At 45.0% G+C, this 23,778-nt stretch overlaps 1 protein-coding gene across 1 annotated transcript; it reads right to left on the reverse strand.

Moving 5' to 3' along the window:
• Positions 1–5,215: 5,215 nt before the first annotated feature.
• On the reverse strand, positions 5,216–18,833 carry CSRP3 (cysteine and glycine rich protein 3; the record flags this gene model as incomplete). The annotated part of the gene is made up of 7 exons (XM_082845406.1): positions 18,793–18,833; positions 17,607–17,666; positions 15,305–15,444; positions 10,894–11,062; positions 9,038–9,170; positions 6,898–6,991; positions 5,216–5,292 (listed from the first exon to the last, which is right to left on the reverse strand). The coding sequence occupies exons 1-7, from the start codon at positions 18,813–18,815 to the stop codon at positions 5,216–5,218; spliced, it is 696 nt and encodes a 231-aa protein (XP_082701532.1). The 5' UTR covers positions 18,816–18,833.
• Between the last annotated feature and the right edge of the window lie 4,945 nt (positions 18,834–23,778).

Raw genomic sequence — 23,778 nt, forward strand, 5'->3', positions numbered from 1 at the left:
AAGTTATATCCTCTCTTATTTTCTCACCAACCCCTGCCAAGTCAGTGTTCTCAAATGGTGGTCCACAGACCATTCACATCAGAATCAGGGGCTGGGGGGTGGGCGTGGAGGGTGGTGTCCAGGGATAATGTGTTTGAAATTCAAGTTTCTCATCTCAGACCTTTTAAATCAGTCTCTGAGAAGAGAGTCCTGGAGTCTGAATTTTGTCAGGTTCCCCAGATGGCTCTTACATGTATGTGCTACAGTTTGAGAATCACTTACTTTGGGAATTGCACTCCCATTATTCTATTTTGGCTTTTCCCTCGGGTATATGTAGGTGTGAAAGGCACCCTGGGTATGCATCCTGGATATGTCAATTATAAGCTACTTTCATCTCTTTGGGCACATGAGTTAGCTTTCTAGTGCCTCAGTTTCCTGATTTGTATTGTGGGTAATATTGTGGGGTGTATACACCTCCAGGTGCTGTTAAGAGGATTAGATGAGTTCATACATTGAAAGTGCTTAGGATTGTAATTGGCACATAGTAAGTGCTCAATAACTGCTGGCTATTCAGAAATCTTTGGAAAATTGACCAGAGAGAGAGAAGCTAGTGGTAGGGAAATGTGCCACATCTTCCCCTTCTACTCTGCGTTGTGTGTCTGGGCTAGGACTCCGAAAATTACAGTCTCCTTGTCAGCCGACTTTCCGTTAAGTTCTGCCAGTAGACTGGAAGCAGGAGGGGAGAAGGGACTTACTCCGTCCTACTTGCCAGCTGTTCCCCTCAGTGCTCTTCAAACAATGGCCCTTCACCCCGACAATGACAGTTGGAATCAGTGTCCAGCTATTTCCCTGGATCAGCTCCATGGTGCCCCTTAGAAGCACCAGCAGTTAGGCAGGGCGCTCTCCTCAGAGGTCTGACTCCTAGCCCCCCGGAGAGCTGTCCTTGAGGCATGTGAATGAGGATACCCCCATCTCTTCTCTTTGTTTCCCCAGCCCCAGGGGTGGTGTAGCTACTTGCTGCAGTTTGTATCTCTGTGTTAAGTCAGTGTGTCCCTTGTTACTTTTTCAAAAATTTTAGCACTTGTTTAGCCAATTTCCTCTATTATTTTCTCTCTTAAAAAACAAAACTAGTGTGATTTCTGTTTTTCTGACTGGACCCTGACAGATAAAAAATGTTAGAGGTAAACTTTTAGTTGTGGTCTAGGCAACTAGTAGTGAAGGCACAGGAGGGAAGGGCAGGCCCCGTTGCTGACTGAGGCAGAGGAGGAGTCAAGGATGGCTTTGCAGTGTTGAACCCAGTGAATGAGGGGGCGGTGGTGCTGTTTTGAGAAGTAAAGGAAACAGTGTGGAGAGACTGGGTGGTGAGTTTGGTAGTTGGGGCCTGTTTGAGATACTTAAAGCTATCCAGTGGAACAGTTAAGACAGCTGGAAGGAGGCCAGGGCATGGATGGGAGTCACCGGCACAGGGATGAGATTGTCACAGGAGACACCTAGAAAAATGAGATGAAAATGAAAAGGGAGTTGCCCTCCCCAAATGAGAAGATCAATTCTAAAAATAGACCAAAGATGAAAACCAATGCAAACAAAAAAAAAGTGAGAGAGGAGAAGGGCAGGAATGTGACCTTATGGAACATGGATCTAGGGAGCTGGAGAGGAAGGGGAGGGGGCTGGGAGGAGGTTGGGTATGAGGGCAGTCCGGAGACGGAGTCATAGAATTCAAGGAGAGGAACTAATTTCAGAGAGAAAGCAGTGGTCAGGAGTGAAGGCAGGGCTGAGAAGAGCAACTGAGGAGAGACCGGAGAGTTTGTGCTCAGGAGGTGCGGTGGTGTGGCGGCATGGGGGGATCGGAAGCCAGATGCCGAGACGCTAAGGAATAAATGGGACCTAGTCTTACAGTTTGGCTCTGAAAGGAGAGGGGAGAAGGCAGTAGCTTGGAGGTAGTACCAGGGCTTTGTTTCTGTTTTGTTTTAAAGTCAAAGCAAGCCCAATCGTGTGACTCCTATCACCATGCCGTAACTTCATTCCTTTTCCCAAATGCCTGTATCGTCACCTTGGAGAGCACACATTTGAATTGATTTCACAAATAGTAGGCAAAATCCTGATGATGCCCCCTGCGACTTAAATGAACGGGATGGACACTGCTGGCAGCTCTCTTGGATGCAGCACATCCACTATTTCAGGTGCACATTAGTCAAGGAAGTTAACACGATAGTAAACATCCCCCAAATCTCGGTGACCTAACGCAACATCAGACTTACTTCTCCTTCTTGTCACAGTCCATTTAGAATTAGCAGGTGTTCTTCCATGCAGGGACCCACGCTCCTTCCCAATTAATGGCTCCACCATTTCCTAGGGCCTCAGTGTCCACTGGGCCTTCTGTATCCACAGATGTGCAAAGAGAGAGTGGAGACTTTTCTGGGGGTCTTGGGGGCCGGGCCTCCATTGGCCAACTCAGCATGTGTCCTGGTCACTGGTAGGAGCCTGGGAAATGCAGTAGAAGAGTGTGCCCAGGAAGCAGAGGAGAAACACAGACACTGCTGGACCACAATAAGTTTCTTTGTTCTGTTTTTTCATTTCCAAACCCCTCCACTCCAGTATATAATAATCTCTTCTTTTATATTCCAGTAGAATTTGCTTTTAGTCCAGCCTACAGTCTCTCCCACTTCACTCACTCCACAAATGTTTATTAAGTGCCTACTATTTTTCGAGCACTGTGAATACAAGTGTGTCACATTCTAACAAGGAGGCAGATGGGGGTTTAAAAATTTAATGCAATGAGATAAGTGCTGTGTTAATTATGTACTGGCTATGAGAATACAGAGGTGGATTAATTCTCCTCAGGTAGTTCAGGAATAGATTTTGCAGAGGAGATGGCATTTGACCTGTGACTTGATTACTAGGGGTTCACCAGGCTAAGGAGTTGGGAGGAGGTTCCATCTTCCTGACATTCCAGGCAAAAAAATAACATTCACAAAAGCATGATGGGGTGAGGGTACTTGTAGTATTTGGAAAGCTTCAGGTCTTTGAATGTAGCTGGGGCTTGTATGGAAGAGATTGTCTAAAGCTAAGTTGAATGGGTTAAGTCTAAGACCAATTCGTGAAGGTCCTTATATGACATATTGTTATGGGCAGAACTGTACCCCCCTATACCCCCAAACTCCTATGTCCAAGTCCTAACCCCCGGTATCTCAGAATGTGACTATAATTGGAGATAGGGTATTACAGAGATAATTAAGTTAAAACGAGGTGATTCAGGTGGTCCCTAATCCAGGATGACTTGTGTCCTTATAAGAAGAGGTAATTACAACACACACACATACAGAAAGGGAAGACCATGTGAAGACACAGGGAGAAGGCAGCCGTCTACCAGCCAAGGAGAGACTTCAGAAGACAGCAACCCTGCTGACACCTTAATCTCAGATTTCTAGGCTCCGGAACTGTGAAAAAACAATTTGTGTTGTTTAAGCCACCTATTCCATGGTACTCTGTTATGGCAGCCGTAGCCGATTGATACACATACCGAAGAGTGGGCGTGGAGGAGTCAGAATCAGGGAGGCTTGGGGAATGAGGCAAGGGGGGATGTGGGAGAGGGCAGAGCTAAGGATGACTGAAGTTTTTTGCTTGTCTCCTGGGTGTGTGGTAAGTGGGGCTGGTAACTGAACTGCAGTGGAGGAATAGGTTGCACTGTCTGGTAGTCATTTCACATGTATCTTACCCCTCAGCAAGCCTGGAAGTCCCTAGTGGGGGGGACTTCCTAGTGAAGGGCCAAGGCAGCATATTGCTTTTAAAGTCATTGCAGGTTAAAGGGGATTTGGTTTAGTTAATGCATTTCATCCCTGGTGTTATTAATTGTTCGATCGACAATGATGGGATCTCTTACATAGCTCTGGGAAAAGGTTTGCAAATTAAAAATACGTTGTGCTAGGCTTCCTTCCCCAAAGAATGTGGAATGTACAGTATTTCCATCCTCAGGCCGTTTGAGTGGAACTCAGTGGCTGAATTACCCCAGCGAGAGTCTCTAGGCAAGTAAAGCATATTTGTATATTATCTCTTTGAAACTGGGATGGGACACAACCTCTGCCAGCTGTTTTTTTGTTGTTGTTTTTTTTCTGAACCATTCTATTAATGCCAATCAGAGAGAGAAAATGATTAAATGTAATTGCATTTTGAGCATCAAAAAATAGATAGATAGATAAATAATGAAGTCAGTGCAAGGCCTTGTCCATGGCAGCAAGTAAGCAACCCTGAATAAACGCTCATTTTAAAGAACACCTTTTTGGGACTTGGAGCATAGAAAAAGCCACGGTGTAGTCAAGTGTTTCACGATTTTTGTCAATAGATTTTCATTTGCTCTCATTTTCTGCAAATAATGGAGAAGTGCATGGTGGTGGGAGAAATGCCGTGGTTGTTAAAAGCAGAGGCGAGAAAATACACACGCTTGAGCCGTTGAGATCTCGCCGAGGAGGCAGAGGAAGACATTTTTAATTGGCTGCGTTTCATTCGTGAGTCTGGCAATCTGATGGAGGAGAAGTTTTAAGACAATTGCTAAACCTTAGGGAATTGTCCCAGAATAAAAGGAGATCATCCTCATGTTGTTTATAACACAGAAGCAAACTCCACGTTTTGTTGCCATTTCTGAGTTTTCACGAAATGTGTAATATTGCAAAGCCCATGATACGGACAGAAGGATCAGCTCGTCAACAGTTTTATTAGTTTGATTTTCCTTTTAGAATTTGCTACCATGTTGTCTGTTTCCTCCGGGACCCCGTGTTTTCTTCTCCATTAGCGCTAACTAGAAAGAAGCTTAGCCAACAGATTCTAGAAGACGCCTTCCCTTTGCCCGTGGCTTCCTCCTCCTCCTCACTCTTTCCACAGCTGACACCAAAATTCGTTACATCCTCTGCACAATTTTTTTTTAAACTATCTCTCTGTTTTTTTGAAAATTTCCCCCTATTTGAAAGAAAAGATCCAGAGACGTAGAAGTTACCACTTAAACTTTTATTTATGGCCTCTCCCACCCCAAGTATCGTAAATAATAAAGCGTTTGTTACGGATTAGACTTTTAATAATTTTCTTCCAAAGATCTCTTCTAACTTCAGGTAAAGACTGTGATCACTTCTGAAGAGAAACACTGTCCAACTACCAACAAAAGGATGTTTGGAGAGGGGTTTCCATCTGGGTAGGATACTTGGCAAGTGCTTTAGGCCGATGAGAGACCTAAGAAACGGTGCACTTTTCACTCTTTCTTTTCCACTTGATGTGTAAGGCCCCCAAACCCAATACCTGTAGGGCCAAAATTTTTGGCATAGCAAACTGTGAACGAGAGAGAAGAGGACAGGGGAGAGAAGGGGTTGGTCAGCACCATCATTTCAGTTCCCTCTGTCTGAGCACAGTCCTTTTACCTGGGAGAGGCATCCTTTTGACAAATGTGTTTGTAAGTTAACTTTCAAACACATTGAACTGTATTTATTTTAGATCTGCTAATAAAACTGTTTATACTTCTTTGCACTTCCCTAGGTGTGTTCAGAGACATTTTCTCATTTGAGTCAACATAATGTGGCTGCCGGCTGCCTGCCCAGCCTCATACCCTCCTGCTTCCGCCTCCGCCTCCGCCTCCCTGCCTGCCCTTCAGATACACACAACTGCTTGCAGTTCCTGGAACGAGCCATGATGGCCTGGCCCTGGTGCCTTTGCACTCACTGCTCCTTGTTCCTGGAATGCCCCCTCCCAAACCCACGTTCACCCTTCAAGGCCCAGAGGAAGCTTCTCTTCTAAGAAGCTTTCCCGACACCCCCAGCCAATCACTTGCCCCTTTTTGCGCCCTGCATTGTGTAGCATCCTCTACTAGAGCTTGTACCACTTGAGAATGCAATTACTTCTCTATAGGTTGATCTCCCTACTGGCTGTGGCAACATTTTAGAATTTTATAGCCTGTGAATGCTGAGAACCCTCTGTACCCTCTACTGCCAGAAGAAGGCAGCCCCTGTCAGATAGTGCATCAGTTTCCATCCTGTCTCATCCTGGGAGAAGCTGGGCCACCTACAATCTTGATTAGTAGCGTCCTCCCCCTTGCCTCTCCCCAACTCTTAACACACACATTTGGGGATCCTGAGGCACCATCATTGAGTGAAAGGGTGGGAGGACCCCGCTGAGAAACAGAAAAGGCCTAGGAGAGGCTCTGAGGGTGAGGACACATTGCCCTGGCCCTAAAGTGGCCCTTCTTCTTCGTAGCATCAGGAAGGAGCTAAGCCTGTATTGCCTCTCTGCAAGACAAAGGGATGATGGAGGCAGTTAGGGGCAGAGCTGTGAGGACCAGAAGGGAAACCAGCTTGTCAGTTCGCTTTCTGTGATCACGAAGTGATGTGCAATGTCAGAAACAGAAATGTCAGAAAGGAAGGAGGGAGAGAGCAAGGGAGGGAAGGAAGGGGGCTGGGAAAGAAGGGAGGGAGGGAGGGAGGAAGGAGATAGATGTGTCTTGATAAATTCAGGAGAGGCAGAACACAGTTCATCCGCGCACCCTGCAACGCTGTCACCCTTATCTACCAGTCAAATGGACAGAGTGTTCAGGTTTTTGAAAGGAAATGTGATGTTTTTGTCCAGACCTAAGGCCTCTTCCAAGGCCAGTCAGGACACTGCTTCCTTCTTGTCTTCTCTCCCCCCAGGTGCTCAGGAACCACTGGGCATCTATAAGTATCAGGTCCCCCCAGATGTCCCTATGGAGGGGACCAGAGCTGGGTCAGGCAGGAGGTTACTTTCCCTTAGGTGGCTTTGCTCCCCATCCTGTGAGCTCAAACCTGGCTCAGGCTGAGAAGCCATGCCTCCGGGCCGACACAAGCCTCTCGGCAGGAACACAACTTCCCCTGCCAAGAACCCTCCCTGGGAAAACATCTCAAGAGAGTCTTCTCTGGAACCACTCACCTTTGCAATAAAGTTCCCCATCTTTGTCAGTAACGTTCGTGGACTCTAGACTCTTCCCACAGATAGCACAGCGAAAACAGGTCTTGTGCCAAGGCTGCAGGGCACAGGAGAACAGGCAGGTGGATATTTAATAGGGCAGGCAGGGCATTTATTTCCGTGTTAAGTCCCCTGACCAGCAGCATGTAAAGGCATGCCCTTGTCTTAACAGTTCACCCACCTAATTGGCCCCCGGAATAATTATTCTGGCTACGGGCTTGGCCAGCGACTCTTAGGACCCCTAAAAACGAATAGATCAAGGTGATTTCCATATGTATTCCTTCAGAACAGACTAAATAGAATAGGGCTTCCCATTTCTAGAAGATCCAAAATACTGAAGAGAGGGGAACTTGGACTTGAGGCAGTGGGTAACATATTGAATATAAAATGAAAAAAGAAAAAAGGTGAGGAAATGGGCAATCATCCAGGGAATTCAACTTCATTTTAACTCTTTGTGTATTTGTTTTTAATTGAAGTATAGTTGATATACAATGTTGTAGTAGTTTTGGGTGTACAGCAAAGTGATATATATATATATATATATATATATATATGTATATATACTTTTTCAGATTCTTTTTCATTATAGGTTATTATAAGATAATATAGTTCCCTGTGATATACAGTAGATAGGTCCTTGATGTTTAACGTGTTTTCTATATCTGTGACTCTATTTCTGTTTTGTAAATAATTTCATTTGTATCATTTTTTTAGATTCCACTATAAGTGATATCATATGATATTTGTCTTTGTCTGACTTACTTAGTACGATCATCTCTAGGTCCGTCCATGTTGCTGTAAATGGCATTATTTCATTCTTTTTATGGCTGATTAATATTCCATTGTGTGTGTATGTGTGTGTGTGTGTGTGTGTGGTATATATATCACACACATATATATAGCACACACACATTTATATAGACCACATTCTTTTTTAAAAATTTTTTTGGCCACGCTGTGTGGCATGTGGGATCTTAGTTCCTTGACCAGGGCTTAAACCTGCACCCCCTGCAGTGAAAGCATGGAGTCTTAACCACCGGACTACCAGGGAAGTCCCTATACACCACATTCTTTATCGATTCCTCTGTTGATGGACATTTAGGTTGCTTCCATGTCTTGGCTATTGTAAATAGTGCTGCTATGACCATTGGGGTGCATGTATCTTTTTGACTTAGAATTTTCATCTTTTCCAGACACATACTCAGGAATGGGATTGCTGGATCATATGGTAACTCTATTTTTAGTGTTTTAAGGAACCTCCGTACTGTTCTCCATAGTGGCTGCACCAGTTTACGTTCCTCCCAGCAGTGTAGGAGGGATCCATTTTCTCCACACCCTCTCCAGCGTTTATTATTTGTAGCCTTTTTGATACTCTCCCTGTATTTCTGATGGAAGAGAGTTGTGTGACTTGGATCATCCAGAAGACTGTCTGCTTTCTTATCTGCGTGTCTTCTAGGCACAGCCCAGGGTCCTCACCTGTATTTAAATGGCCTGTCCTGGGGTGGAGACTGCGCCTATTTGGAGTCAGACACTCTCTGTGGGCTTCCTCCCCCTACTTAGTATAAACAGGATTTTTGTCTGTCTTCAGGCTCAGATCCTTCGGTGAACACCCTGGCTTCAGGCCTGAAGCTGGAGCTTGTAGACAAGTGTGTGTTACTGTCTCAGACATCAGATGACTTCCCTATTGCCAGGACATTTGTGAGCGAGGATGCTTCTCACTGCTGTGGGGTGTTTGCTGTGTGCATCAGTGTGATGCCAATATCAGGCTGAGTTATGCAGTGGTGACAGCTCCCAGGGCTGACACTTTTGTGGAAGGATTGTGGACACAGGACAGGGGAGCCTGTGTGCCTTTGTTTCTCCAGAGCTCCTAGCTGGGTGCCTCCCCCTAGTGGGTTAACGCTTATTGCATCGAATTCCATCCACCAGTTCCAGTTTCCTAGGGCACTGCAGGGTGACAGTCACAGCCCAGGAAAGTGGGTAAGGATGGGTGGCTCCTAAGTGGTTCCTGGGAGCTAAGGAGGGTCTGGCCTCCACCCGCCCTCAGTTCCTACTTTCTTCTCTCATTCCTCCCAGCATCCCATCTGACTCATATAGAAGTCCTTACCTTGCCACCTCCCATCACCTTCTCAGCAGCATAGACTGACTTTCTGCATCGAGGGCACTTCTCCGACTCTCCGAACTTCGAAGTGAACTTGGAAGGGTTGCTGGTGGTGGCAGAGCGTGCCGGCTTTGGGGACCTGGTGGAAATTGACAAATGAATGAAACCTATGGACTTCCCTTGGCAAACAGTACTAGCTGTGTGACTTTGAGCAAGTTACTTAACTTCTCTGTGCCTTAGATGCCTCATCTGGAAAGTGGGGATAGTCAAAGTACCTTCCTCACAGGGTTGTTGAGAAGGTTAAATGAGGCCACATGAGTAAAGCACTTAGAACAGTGCCTCCCTGGCCTGTTGTAAGGGCTGAGGAATGTTAGCCAGAATTCACTTACCTCTTTCCTTTCTGTTGTAAAGCACTTCACAAGTGTCCCACATATGTTAGCTTGTATAATTACCCTTGTCTTGTTGTTATATTGCTGTGATTGTTCGTTTAGGGTTTTCTATACCATCTTGAAACCCACGGGTCTGCTTTCCAAAATGAGTAAAAATATTACAGGGCAAGATGGGATCTTGACAGTTGATACTAAACAAACCATAGTCCAATGAGCTGATGCTTATCACAGTTCAAATTGTCACCCTGCATCCAAAGGTCCCCTGTCCTCTTGAGAGCAAAGTCTAAGAAAGAGGCACAATAATAACCCTGTGATTCCATATCTTTTGGCGTTTCCTTGTACGTTTATCGTTTGAGCCTCACCATAACCCTCTAAAGGAGGCAGAGCTAGCTGGAGGAGAGCATGGGCCAGAGGGGTAAGTGCCCAAGGTTAGCAGCTCATAACTGGTGGAGCTGGGATGAAACCCAGGTCTCCAGACTCTTCCTGGCTGTGCAGCACCACAGGAAAGCCCTAACGTAGAAGAGTGAGCTTTGGGTAATGTGAGACAGAGAATGCAGCTGGTATCATCTTTCTTTTTAAAATAGCTTCTCCAGTTGGGCTTGAGTAGTGAGAAAAATTTATATGACTAATCACACATCCCTGCAGTTTTCCAGGCTCTACCATGGGCTACTCTCTTTGGAAGGGACCAGATGACTCTTCAGATGCTCTTACTATTCTCTGGGGGACACTGCCTCAGTTGGGCTGGGCCTTTCTGCCAGTCCCGCCACAGAGCTGAGCCCGGGTACCAGCTGGCCAGACAGCAGCTGCAGGCCAGTGACTGTCAGTGTATATATTCAGTTTTGGGCTGGAGGTCAGCCTGATCATCAAGTAGAGCAGACTGGTAGATGGAGGTGGCACAGTGTGAAATCCTGGCTTCCCTAGGATAATGTTGGGGAAACCTCAACATTGTACTGGCAACAGGCAGCACGGGAGACCTACAGAAAGTTATAATTGTCTACTTCTGAGGCACAGCCCATCCCCACAGAGCCACTCCCCACTGCGATGCACACATTAGTTATCTTACAACCCAAGGGAAGAAATCTTTCAGTGACAAGCACACAGAGGATGGCCATTGCGTCCCTGCCATATTTATGTGATTTACACAAAAAATGCTCAACGAGGAAGAAAAGAGACTCCATGCAGTTTTGCGAAGGTCAAACAATAGAACATCTGTACATTCTGGGTTTTCTCTTGACATGCAAACCAAGAGCCATGGTGTAAAAGTAATTGCCCTTTTGAAAGGCAGATAATTTAAAGAGAGTCTTCGGAGAGATGACACATTGTTAGAACTTGGTCAGACTGAGTATTCCTATTGTTGGCAAGTCAGCAATAGAGTCCATTCTCCCACTTCCAGAAAACGTTGCCATGGGAACAGAATGAACTGTCCTGATAGCTGGGGCTCTACGGGCTGGGAGAAGCGGGACAGTAACTCACTGTTGGAACTGGAGGCCCAGGTGTTCACCCGTGTCCGTGCTGAGGCAGCCGGCACCTTGTCCATACCCGATCCCCTTGGGGCCATACTTGCGCCCGTAGCAGACCTTACAGTAGATCTCTGACTCGTGAGCTGCCACTGTGGTGCTGTCCAGAGCCTTCCTGCAGGCCACTGTTGAGGAAAGGATGGTCAGGGGGTTAGCATTGAGATTCCTCCCCGCCTTCCCTGCACCCCCAATACCCTGACTGGGGCCAAGGGACTCAGCACAAGGGCCCCCCCCCCCACCAGCCAAGAACATAACTTTGATTCCTGACCAGAGCATCTGTCCTGAGTCGTAGATTCCAAGGCAGTCCTGTTTCACAGATGAGGAAATCGGAGCACAGAGAAGGGAAGTAATGTTTTCAGTGGTACCCAGCTAGAAAGAGGTGGAGGCCAGGACTGGAACCTGGTGTGTGGTCTTGGACCAGCTAAGAATATTGTCCCTGAATGGGGACAACATGCACTCCTGAGTGTCTCACCACAAATGACATCGGGAAGTGTGAGTGTATTTGTGTGTGGGTGAGTAGGGGGTGAGGGGCTGAGGCAGGGGAGGAACTTATTTTTTTCTTAATCATATCAGAATCAGCATTGAGCAGTTTCTCTACTTAAAATGGATTTTGAAAAGCACTTTGATATTCAGGGAGGTAATTACGGCTGAGACTTCTTTTGATCCACTTCTGGAAGCAGGGGAGGCAATGAAGACCTGCTGTTAGGCTTATATTGGCTCAAGCCCCTTGGTTATTGTATCACCTAATGTAAAGTACCCCCCATACTTTACCCTAGTATAGTTATTATACACATGTTGTGTATATACATTATACATAGTATGTAAGACAATCCCCTATTTTTCCAAAGAGAAGATTAATAGAAAATCTTCTATTAATTAGATTTTTCTATTAATAGAAAAATTTTTGCCAACTTGAATAAATAAACGTTTAAGGATATAAATGAAAGTGTCAAATATCTGCTTGTAACATTTAATTTAATAATATAGATCAACAATATATGGATTTGGAGATGTTACTTTTTTCTAATCTGATACAAATTCAGGAAACAATTGTATCCAAATTACTCCTCTGCATCTTCAACATCAGCATCTCCCTTCTCAACAGTGTCTTTCTGAGGCAGCTGACTCAGCTCTCCAGAGCAGCTCATCCCTACTTCTGTCTGTGTCTTTTAGAGGCAGCCCTGTTTACCTGAGAAGGGGGCTGTCACCTGGAAATTGTATCTCAGCAAGAAGTACCTATTAGCAATAATATTAGGGCAGCATTAAAAAGTATGTAGAATCTCCACAGCCTAATACCTTGCTATGTCGCTTTGTAATGATGATCCTTAAAGATTGTTTAGGGTGCTACTTAGTGCTTGTAATAGTGAGGTCATATATCCACAGGAATAATAATGTATGGGCATTCAATTTATTTTCTCCTTTTTAAAAAAGCAGTTCCGTCAAGTGACCTCTATAAGCAATCCAGCTTTGAATGAGGTTGTTTCAGGCTAATATGCCTTTCTCAAGTGGTTATTTATTTATTTTTTTTAAAAAAAGTGTTATTGAATACAAGAGTGGGAGAAGAAGATAAGGTTGTAGATGAGGTAGGATTGGCCAGAGGTTGATGGTTATGTGGCTGGGGAAACAGGCGTAAGGGAGTTCATTAAATAATTAGGTCAATATTGTTTGTAAGAATTTCTATTAAAAAACAGTTTAAATAAATGGAGTAATTGAGAGACTGTCCTGTAGCATGAGAGACTTTATAAGACTCTGAAGCCAAGGCAAACCCTTTTTATGAGGAATAATTTTGGGGGGAATTTGCCTTATATTTGAGCATGTAAGGTATATACCTGTCTCTGCCCTTCCTGTAGCTGTCAGTTACTAATCTCCAGAACAACTTGGTTTTCTTTGTTTTTTTTTTTCAGAACAACTTGTTGACTATTCATTTATGTTCTATACTCTGAGTTCTTTGAGGGCAAAACAGTTTTAATATCCCCAGAATGTAGCACAGAGCCTAGCCCAGAGTTAGTCCTCCGTAAACATTCGTTGAGTGAATGAATGAATGAATGCATGCATGCATGCATGTGTGAATGAAGATCAGTGACTTGTCCACGATTATACAGTGGTAAATTGCAGAGCCATGACTGGCCTCAGGTCCTTTGACTCCTACTCCAGTGCTCATTCCCATCATTCCAGGACTGCCTATACCTTGTCTTGTCCTGGCCAATTCTATAGCCACTCCCTGGCTTCTGACTAGCTTTCACACACACAGGCACAGCAGAGCTGTGCTGTGTAATACCATAGCCACTCACCCGCCACATGATGTTATAATGTGTATATTGGTGACATGTTGAAGTTACAATTTTTTGATATATTGGGTTAAATGTTTTAAAATTAATTTCACCTGTTCCTTTTCACATTTTAAAAAATAAGTTTACTAGAAAATTTAAGTTTCCATTTGTGGTTTGCATTATATATCTTTTGGACAGCACTGGTAGGGGGGTTAAGATTTGTATAGAAGTTTGGAGAACACTGGCCAGGAGACAAACTAAGGTAGACTCTGCCTCTCTGAACTCTATTTCCAGCAACTACAGGTTGACCTGTGGACAGACCACTGTTGTGATGATACTACAGAAAATCACGCTCGTCTCCAGGATCCTTCTGTCCACCACTGCAGAAACCTGTACTGCTCAGACCCCCATCCCACCCACAGGTTCTAAGGAGAATATCCAGGGGTTGAAAGGGATGCAGCAGCAAATGCTCACATCGTTCTTCCATGGCTCCGTTAAACAGGGCATCCTCCTGCTGCCTGGGAAAACAAGACACCCCTCGCCATGGAAAGCATCCCCACCGTTGCCTGTACCCACTCAGACATCCAAGTTGACGAAAGGAGAATAAAGGCCTAGAAAACTGGATCTCAGATGAAGAAACCCAGCTTTCTTCTTACAACATCTTGTGTGGCAGGTATAACCATCTCTATTTTATAAATGGGGAAATTGAGGCTCACAATGGTGACTTACCCAAGGTCACACAGTTAAGGTGCATGGTAGAGCCCATACTCAAACCCTAGTCATTTTCACTCCAACTCCAGTGTTCTTTCCAATATTCCTTTCCCCCACTCTTTTTAAAGAACACTAGCTATATTTGGACAAGAGCCAGAGGGTTATGGAATGAACTCTCTTGAGCAATGACTCTGGATCATTGTGATGATAGTGGTGAACCTGATGAATGTGTATGATGGCTTAAAAAGAATTACGCATCATTAAAACCTAAAGCATTAGTAAATCCACACACCCAATCACTCACAGCAGTTTCCCCCTATTGCTTGGTGACAGTTATGTTTGTTGTGGGAGGTAAGGGATAATGGAAACTCCTGCAGCAGAGAAAGTGCTACTATTTCTGGAGGATGAAATGTCTCCATGCCCTGACAGATGGAACCCAACCCTTGAAGTTCTGTTTGAAACAGCTTGAGGCAACGTGATGCCTTGCGGCTGCTGGGCTGAGACATGGGGGCGGATGGGTCATGAAGGGTTGGGGAGCGCGCGTCTGCGAAATGTCCAGTAAAGCTAACCCTTAAGCCAGACCTACTTGAGGGGAGCAAAGAAGGCAAGTGGCCAAGACAGAACTGCTCTCCTAAAATAGGATTAAGCTGCTAGGAAACTCTAGAATGCAGTCGTGTTGAAGAGACTGGACTGGGAATCTGAAGGTACAGACTCTGCTCCTGGCTCTGCTGCAGATGCCAGTGACCCAGGCTTAGAGATGAGAAATGACTTGTCCAAAGTCACATGAGTTGGGTAGAGCCTGACTCCCAGGTGGACCACGGGGTTTTAAATGCCCCCCTAGTTTTGACATTTGTGAAACTGTGTCCAGCAGGGGACGGTAAAGATTCCCCTTGTCAAGTTGCTGGTGCCCCAAACGCTTCCCTTTCCGACGCTTCCAGAATTGTCATCTGTTGCCCCCCAGCCTGACACAGGTTCTTTCTTAGGAAAGACCAGTTGCAGCTGGCTTCGGTGACCGCTGGCCTGTGGGGACAGCACATCAAGCCAAGTCCATCCTGGCTGCAGATAAGTGATGGCTTTCTTACTCTGTCAAGTCACACTTTGTAAATGTCGCCACTGGGTCAAGTTTTCACCACTGGGAGCTTGTTCTGACTTTGAGCTTCAGGGAAGCGGCCTCTGAGCTGGACAAGTGGTTGGAGAGGGGGTGCTCAGGAGAGCACCGTCCCTTCTGTAGGTGGGGCCCCAAAGTGATACTCCTAACAAGTTCCCAGGGGATGCTGATGTTGCTGGTCCCCAGACCATACTCTGAGAACTACTGATACACAGTATCTATGACTAAGTGTGAACTTCGAAGTGCTGAGGGGCCGTCATGGCGTTCACCCAACTCACTGCAGTGGAAACAGGTCTTGTGGAAACTCCTTCCGTTGCACTGGATTTCTTCCGCATGGTAGACGGTCTTTCCGCAGGCTCCACATTTCGCTCCTCCGCCCCAGTTTGGCATCTTGAAGACTCTCTGGTCAAGGTCAAGTCTAACAGGACATAAAGCAAATACCCTAAATTTAGGCAACCTCCAGAGTGAGCCAATCCCAATCGACATATACACACTAATATATATAAAATAGGTAACTAATAAGGACCTACTGTATAGCACAGGGAACTGTACTCAGTACGCTGTAATGGCCTATATGGGAAAAGAATCTAAAAAAGAGTGGATATATGTATATGTATAACTGATTCACTTTGCTGTACAGCAGAAAGTAACACAAAACTGTAAATCAACTATACTCCAATAAAAATTTTAAAAAAAAAGAGTGAACCAATCCCTAGTAGTGCTGTGGTCTGAAGACCAGGATCCAGCCCCAGTTTGTTGGTGGTTCATTCATTCCTTCAGCAAGTGGTTATTGTGTGTAAGTCACTGGATAAGCTCAGACACTCAGAGCAAGCTCTGAGCAAGTCACTTTACCATTGGGGACTCAGTTTCCTCTTTTGTTAAATTTCAATAGCCCCTGCTCCTGTGTACCTCACAGGGTCCTTAGAAGGAATGGATAAGCTAGTTTTGTGTATCTGAAATTGTATGCAAATATTCGGTATTGTTATTTTCTTCCACTTAGGGTTTTAAAAATTATTCCATCAGAAGTGGGAATAACCTATGAAGATGGTATTCTTATCTAGCTCAGCGCTTCTTGAGTCACCTTGGGTCTTGTTAAGAGGCAGATTCTGGTTTGGTAGATCTGGGGAGAGGCAGGAAATTCTGCACTTCTAAGACTCCAGGCAGGGCTGTTGGCTGCTAGGAGGGCACCACCCTTCGGTTAGCAAAGCCTTGGCTCATCTTGCTGATAAAAATACATAATATATAAAAACTCTATTCAGATTTATTTCATCTATCCATTCATTCCTTTTTAAGAAATATCATTGCCCAGGCAATGAGCTGTGTTGGCACTGCACTAGATCAGTGGTTTGGAAGCCTCCTCCTGCTTTCGGGGCTACCAGCAACTTGCCATGTGCATCGAGATGAACTTCAGAGCTTCTATTTACCTCTGTTTTCCCACCTATGATATGAAGAGGGTCATTCTTTTCCTTGTTGCTTCACAGTGGAGTTCAGAGGATGTGCAGGAAGGTACTCGTCAGAGCTCACAGGGACAGGTGTGATCACAGGGACAGGTGATGCTCCTGCAGGTCCTTGCACACCTTCAAGCACCCTCTGCTGCCAGAAGCTGCTGATAGCCAGCCCCAGGCCATCCTTGTCTCCCGACTAGAGAATTGTGTTTGAGAGATACTAGGCAAGGAGGGACATCAAGAAACTTTTTTCTCTTTCCTCTGTGTCTGTCTGTAAGTATGAATCCAGTTTTCAGTTTCCCCAGAGCGGAACTAAAATAAGTCATCAGTACTCAGTGAAATCTGAAATCCTGCCAGTCCCAGGGGGGCTGAATTTTCTCTGAGATCCTTTGGTTTCTAAGAAGCCTGGTGTTCATCTTGTCATTGACACCAAGCACTATCAGACAATTCCAAGTGGCTGTCTCTGACCTTCTCTTTCCCTTCTGGGAAGCTAGTCACCTTCTTATAATAGTTGGCAATTAACACTAAGCCTCCTGGGTCACCTGGTCTGGATTGTGTCTCCCAGCCTCGTAAGAAAGACAGGTTTTGCTAAGAAACAGAAGGTAAATAGCAAACAGACCATGGAAACCGATACTAGGACCAAAGGGAAACGCTCCACCTAAATGTCCTGCAAGGAGATTTTCCTGCTTCCAAAAGCAGGTTAGGTTAGCCAGGAACATCCTACCCTTCTCAGAGAAGCAGGTTCTTCTTTTTATTCAGTAAAATCTTAGGAAATAAGTTTTTTAAAAGGAAACATTTAGTGCTACTATTTCTATAGTTCAGATTGCTTAGTTTAATGGGAAGAGTAATGGATTTTGAATTGAAAGGCTTGGGATCAAGTCTGCATTCATTCACTCATTTATTCATTTAATCACCATGCATTTACTACCTACCTATCATGTGTCAGACACTGCACTAATTACTCGGTGAGGAATGAAGGAGAGGAAAGCTTATAAAAATGGGTAATTTGTGTCCTGTCCCCTAGCCTTGAGAAGCCTACATTCTAGTGAGAAAGATAGGCAGGAACCAGAATACTCTGTACCAGAAAAGAGGCTTATGAGAAGTGCTATGCAAACTCAAAGGAGGGCATGGCTACCGACATTTAGATTGGGGAGGAAAGCAGTGAGTTGTTGGAGGATCACAGAAAACATCACATCTAAATGGGGTTTTGAAGGATGAATAAGAGTTCACCAGATAGAGAAAAGGGAAAAGGATATTTCAGGCAGAGAAAAGAGCACACAGAAAGGCATGGAGAACTTAATATGCCCTAAAAGAGCCCAAATTGTTTATTTTTTACTTTCAGGGGCAGAATAGATTTTCAAGATTGCCATCTCATGTACAAACAAGATGAGGCATAAAAAGTGACATTTGGGGGTAATTTTTTACCCAACTTCTTTTTCCAAGATCCACCCTTCTCTGACTAAAGATGGTATGTTTTTTTGGAAAAGGGTAGAATCATAATTTTCTTCGTGTTCATTTTGGTCCTGAGTTTCAACATAATATAAAATAGAGGAGAAATGCAGTATATATCCAGGAATGTGACAGTGACACTTGTGAAATTAATGATGTGAAAATTTTCAATGAAAACAACCCCAGGTCAAATTTCTCATTTCAGATCTTCAATGGAGATTTCATTGGCATGTCCTGCAAGTTAATGGGAAAGAGATATGCTTCTTAGGGGTGTGTGTGTGTGTGTGTGTGTGTGTGTGTGTGTGTGTGTGTGTGTGTGTGTATTCAGCAATTGTCCACACATGATACTTTCCAAAGTGCGTATAAGATTACAGATAATAGCTTTTTCACAAGGTAATGGAGCCTGGCACAGGTTGTTATTAAGTGACCATAAATATCTGACGTACATTTATCAGGACTTGAAACTCAAAATAGAAATCCATAAGCATTCAATTAAACAGGTGCTCAGTTGCACTTCTAAAGATGGAAATGTAGCTATGGGGGCCTAACACAGACGACGTCTCTGATTTCTTCTTCAGATGCTCAAAGGCCAAAAGGCAGCGTGTGTTGTAAAGCATCCTGAATTGGAAGACACAGGTTCTAATCTTGACCCTGTGGCCTTAACGTGGGTCAAAAATGACGATTATGTCCTGCACTTTCCTCACAGGATCACTGTGAAGGTCATGGAAAGATGATAGAATTCAAAGCAGCACTGAGAAGCTGTTCAAAGGTAAGTCATTGTTCTTCACTTTATTTCAGTTCACTCAAATAGCACCGATCTGCTAATTAAGTCACTACGATTTGAAAGCACACGTAGGTCCTGGCTTACATATCTAACCTTCTCAGCCTCCTGCATTGCTTTGGAATTCCTGTGTCTCAACACTCCCCTAGCCAGGCCTGGAATGCGAGTTTACGCAGGCAAGATACCAAGGGGTGGGCCATTTGTTTATCAGCGTTGCCTGACACAGGCAAGGGTCATTGAAGGTGGGACACCAAATATAGGCTTGCCCGTCACTCAGCCCCATTTGTCACCTGGATCACAGTCTCCATCACATCACCTGGCACTACTCCCTGGGCCAGTCCCAGAGATGGCTGTGTTGTCACAAAGTCGTGTGTCAGGACTGAAAGGGGGGACAGTCGAATTTAGGAGGATGAAACGGAATGCAGGACCCTGTGATGTCAACTAGGGAGAGGGTGGACTCCAGACTTTTAGATACCAGATCCCAGTGAGAGACTTACCTGGGTGGATTTCGTAACAAGTAGTGCTGTGGAAGAGATTATACTGGGAATGTGCTATAGTAGGGGCTGGAGAAGGCTGTAAACCAGATGCAGGAGGCCAGAGTTCTAGTTCTGTCTTGCCTCTTCAAAGCTGTGTGATCTGAGAAAACCATGCAGGCTCTCTGAACTTCAATATCCTCTCTATAAAACAGGCATACTAGTCCCATCTATTTCACTATTGCTGGGAGGACGGTGGCTGTTCGTGTGAGTAAAATCACTTTGTAAACCGCAGAATGTTATAAAATGTAAGCGCTAATGAGTTCTGCCACAACTCTAAGTTGTCGCGTATCAGTCTGAATTTTTAAAAGTATAACTGTACTGTGTAACTTGGGCACATTCTTCCTAATCCAACACTCTGTTTTTCTTTTTTTAAACTACCAACTGTGGAGCTGAAAGGTGATACCTTAGGGCAAAAGTGGGTGGTGTAGATAAAATGGGTGCTCAGTGATTCTGTTCTTTCTTTGTTAGGGGTCCCTTAAAGAACCAGGGAGGGAACCTTAAGCTATGGCTTTGAGCAGAGACCTCCAGCGACAATGCTGTTTTCATCTCAGTGTTGATTTATTTGGTTGTCCTGTTAGGTGCCTGATTCCACATAGTGAGTTAAATTGTCTACACTGACTGAGGCGAAGATTTTGGATCATAGAAACACATATCTGGAATCTAAGTGGTAATCACAATTATTACTAATATAATAATATTGTTATTAAAGCCATGGCGTCTGATGCCCAGCCTTTGGGCCAGGCCCTGTGGTAAATCTCATTTAAGCTTCACAACAACCCTTCAAGGTAGGTGCTTTAACATTCACTTTAGAGATGGAGACATGGAATCTCAGGGAAATTACATTGCCCAAGGTCACGCAGCTAGTGTGTGTCACATGGCTAGGTTGGAATTTAGGTCGCTCTGACTCCAAAGCTGTGTTCTTCTGTTAACATTAGCTTCTATTTATTGTTTACTGTGTATCAGTTGCTATAGATATACTATCCTTAAATACAACAGCCCTGCGTAGCAAATTTTGTTATCCCCATTTTGCAGATGAGAAAAATGAGGATCAGAGGGCTTAAGTGACTTGTCTGAGGTCCTACCACCAGTAAGCGGCAGAACCACAATTCAAACCCCAGTTTAAGCTGGTTCTGTGTCCCGTGTTCCTGCTTACAACACGCTCGAGAGGGGACAAGGGTCAGCACCTCCATTAACCAACCTTCCCAGCTGATGGGAATTGGGATCTGATTGACCCATTGTCTCTCCATGGGACAGAGAGAATACTCATGGGTGGGAGTAAAAGAGGGAGGCGGAATTCAGTTCAGTAAAATAAAAGACTTTCTAAGGGTCAGTGCTCTTCACACATGGAAAGGGCTCCTTTGGGGCTGGAGAGTTCTTTCTCACTATTGATTTAGCCTGGCAGGGGATGGGTGTCCAAGTGGCTGTAATGCAGTGAAGCCCCCTTCAAGGGTCCTTCAAGCCCTGAGACAGGTTTAGGGATCTGATCGCTGACTAGAGCCTCACCTTGCAGAAAAGTTGCCCAGTAGTGTCTCCTCTCAAACACTGCCTCTTCTCTAGTCTCTTAATCCAGGTAGAACAGATGATGTGGGGAAAGAAGGGCTTTGGAAAGAACCAAGCCAGGTTTCAAAAAACACTATCTGGGGCTTCCCTGGTGGTGCAGTGGTTGAGAGTCTGCCTGCCGATGCAGGGGACACGGGTTCGTGCCCCGGTCCGGGAGGATCCCACATGCCGCGGAGCGGCTGGGCCTGTGAGCCATGGCCGCTGAACCTGCACATCTGGAGCCTGTGCTCCGCAACGGGAGAGGCCACAGCAGTGAGAGGCCCGCGTACCGCAAAACAAAAACAAAAACAAAAAAACACTATCTGTTCAACCACGGGCAAATTACTTAAAATCTTTGAGCCCATGTCGTCATGCACATAAAGAGAGAATGAGAAGACTTGCCTTAGAAGGTTGTTTTCAGTTAAATGAGATAATAATAATAGCTAACATATTACACGTCAATGCTTATACAAAGCAGATGTTTAATAATTTTAGTTGCTTTCATTATTACTGTTATTATTTTATCTCCAAAATGGTTTTAAAATCCATTTTCTTAAAACAAGTAAATCTTTCCAACTCCTTCTCCATGGCCCTTCTCTTCAGACTGTGAACCAACTCTGTGTCTCAGCCTTGAGAGTGTGCTGTACCCAAGAACAGATGCAGCCAGGCCAGGGAAAGAGTCAGCCTCCTTGCAGGGATCGGGGTGCCTGGCACCAGGGACGGCACATCAGGCAGGGTCCTGAGCCTGTGCCCCGGGACACCCGCTTCCTCACTTTGGTGGCTCTGGTGCCTACCACCAGCTGACCTCTCTGGTTCTCTGGACTTTGAAGGGAAGCAGTGAACCCAAACAGAGTCACTGTGGCCCAGGGAGACCATGGCCTTCAGCTCCCCGGTGTAGGACATTCAAGGTCAGCGGCTTCCTCCTAAGCTTCTGAACAGATATATGAAGTCCCCCTTCCAGAGGCCCTTTGACAAAGCCTGGGGAGATAGGTTGCTTAATCCCAGCACAGAAATAAACCCAGCTCTCATCCCTTTAAAATTCAGAGTAGACACACCTGCCCCTTAAACTAAGGCTGTAATGCACAGGTCATACTATATCTTTCCTGAAATTATCTCTGAGGTGTGGCTGACTTTTACTCTCAGAAACTCACTTTGTTCTATCCTGGCCTTTATAATTTGTTTTTAAGACCACGTTGCACCCTGGTTTACATCCTGGCTCTGCCACTTCCTAGCCGTGTGATCCTGAGTAATTACTTTGCTTCTTTGAACTTTCGTTACTTCCTCTGAAGAATGACTTCTTGCAGGACTTTTGGTGACAGTTAAATAGGCTAATTTTGTTCTGAGCTTGCACAGGGCAGTAAACGACCAACAAATCACGATCTATGCTTTCCCATGATGAGGTCCGTGATGAGGCTCCGAAGCTTCCATCTTCCTTGGTCCCAGTAATAAGACAATTATTGTCTCTTCTCCTGAATTCCTTCATTGTGATGAATAACTGAAGTTTTTCGCATTTGAAGGCATCACATTTCTCTTTGGCCATGAAGGCCAACTCTGGATATAGTATTCCCAGACATCTGAGTGGCACAGTTATGATTGGAAGTTTGCCTGCCTCAGGAGTTATATTCCCTGTGTATTATATTCCTTGTCTGTGTCCTTCCTCTTGTAAAACAAATTAATCATCTTCTAACTCCTGGTCAGCTTGTTATTTGCTCTGACCTCTGGACTTTTATCATCACATTTGTACTTAGCAGGAAATCCTCCTGCAGCCCATCAGGTTTGGCCCTGTGCCTTTTCTCCAAGGCCTTGAATATTTGTACAGTTTTATTAGACTTACAAAGTACTTTCTTATACTTTATCCCGTTTGATTCTAACAAATCCCTTTGGGATAGGTGGCCTTACTTTAATTTTACTGCTCAGAAATGGAAACTCAGAGCAGTGATGCTCAGAGCTAGAATTTGAACTGCCTCTATGACTGATGCTCTTTGCTTTCTCCTATTTCCTTCTTCAAGTTCCCAGGATTTCTGAATTTGTATTCTACTGAGAGTCTGTCTCCACTTCTTCCAAGAAGTCCATGGCAATTTGCCTGTTGAAGGACCCTGTTCGCTCTTTCCTTCTCTCTCCCCCCGCCCCCTGGCCTGCCCCCTCCATCTCCAATGGACGGCTTGTGCAGGGGCTGCAGAGCACCTGTCTGCCCGCTGAGAGGGCACTGAGCCTGAGGGTCGGCTGTACGCTCTGCCAACAGCCAGGGCTCATTTTATTTTTTTATGTTTTTTGACCGTGCCGTTTGGCGTGAGGGATCTTAGTTCCCCGACCAGGGATTGAACCCACGCTCCCTGCAGTGGAAGCGCAGCATCTGAACCACTGGACTCACAGGGAAGTCCCCTGGGCTCATGTTAATGACTGAGTTGTTCAGAATGGAACCAAAGCCAAGCCAGAAGAATCCCGGACATTTTCTGGATCAGAAAGCAGTTTTACATAAATTGTAATGAATTGGATGTACCCAGCATTGAGATTCAGTCCCAAAAGGCAACTGAGGACACAGGCTCTTCCCTATTTTCTTGTCCTGTCCATGTTGATGCCCAACCTTCCCTGCATTAGTGATGCCTCTACTTCACACCAGTTCCGACACATGAGATGGTCAGTACAAGCTCATTGAATTGCATTGAGTTGTACTGCAGAGAGACAAGGTTCCTCAGACCTGTTCCCCAACCCCTCCTTCTTGGGGAGTCACTTCCCCAGCTCAGTGAAGGGAACAGAAATTAGAGGCAGTGGCTTTGATCTGAAGGCAGCAGCTCCACTCAGACTATTGTTTAAAACCACTTCTTATCATCAGTCACACTCATGCCTGTCATTCACTGGGATGTAAAAAAAAAAAAAAAAAGTCCTTTACTGAAACCTAGAGGAAACACTGGGAATCACCCCTCAGCCCCAGCTTGGAATTATCTTCCCGGTAAACAGAGCTTTTAATGGGTTTTCAATACAGCAATGTCTGTTTTGGGTCT

This window comes from Leucopleurus acutus (assembly GCF_964270905.1).
Source record: "Leucopleurus acutus genome assembly, chromosome: 8".
NCBI lineage: Eukaryota > Metazoa > Chordata > Mammalia > Artiodactyla > Delphinidae > Leucopleurus > Leucopleurus acutus.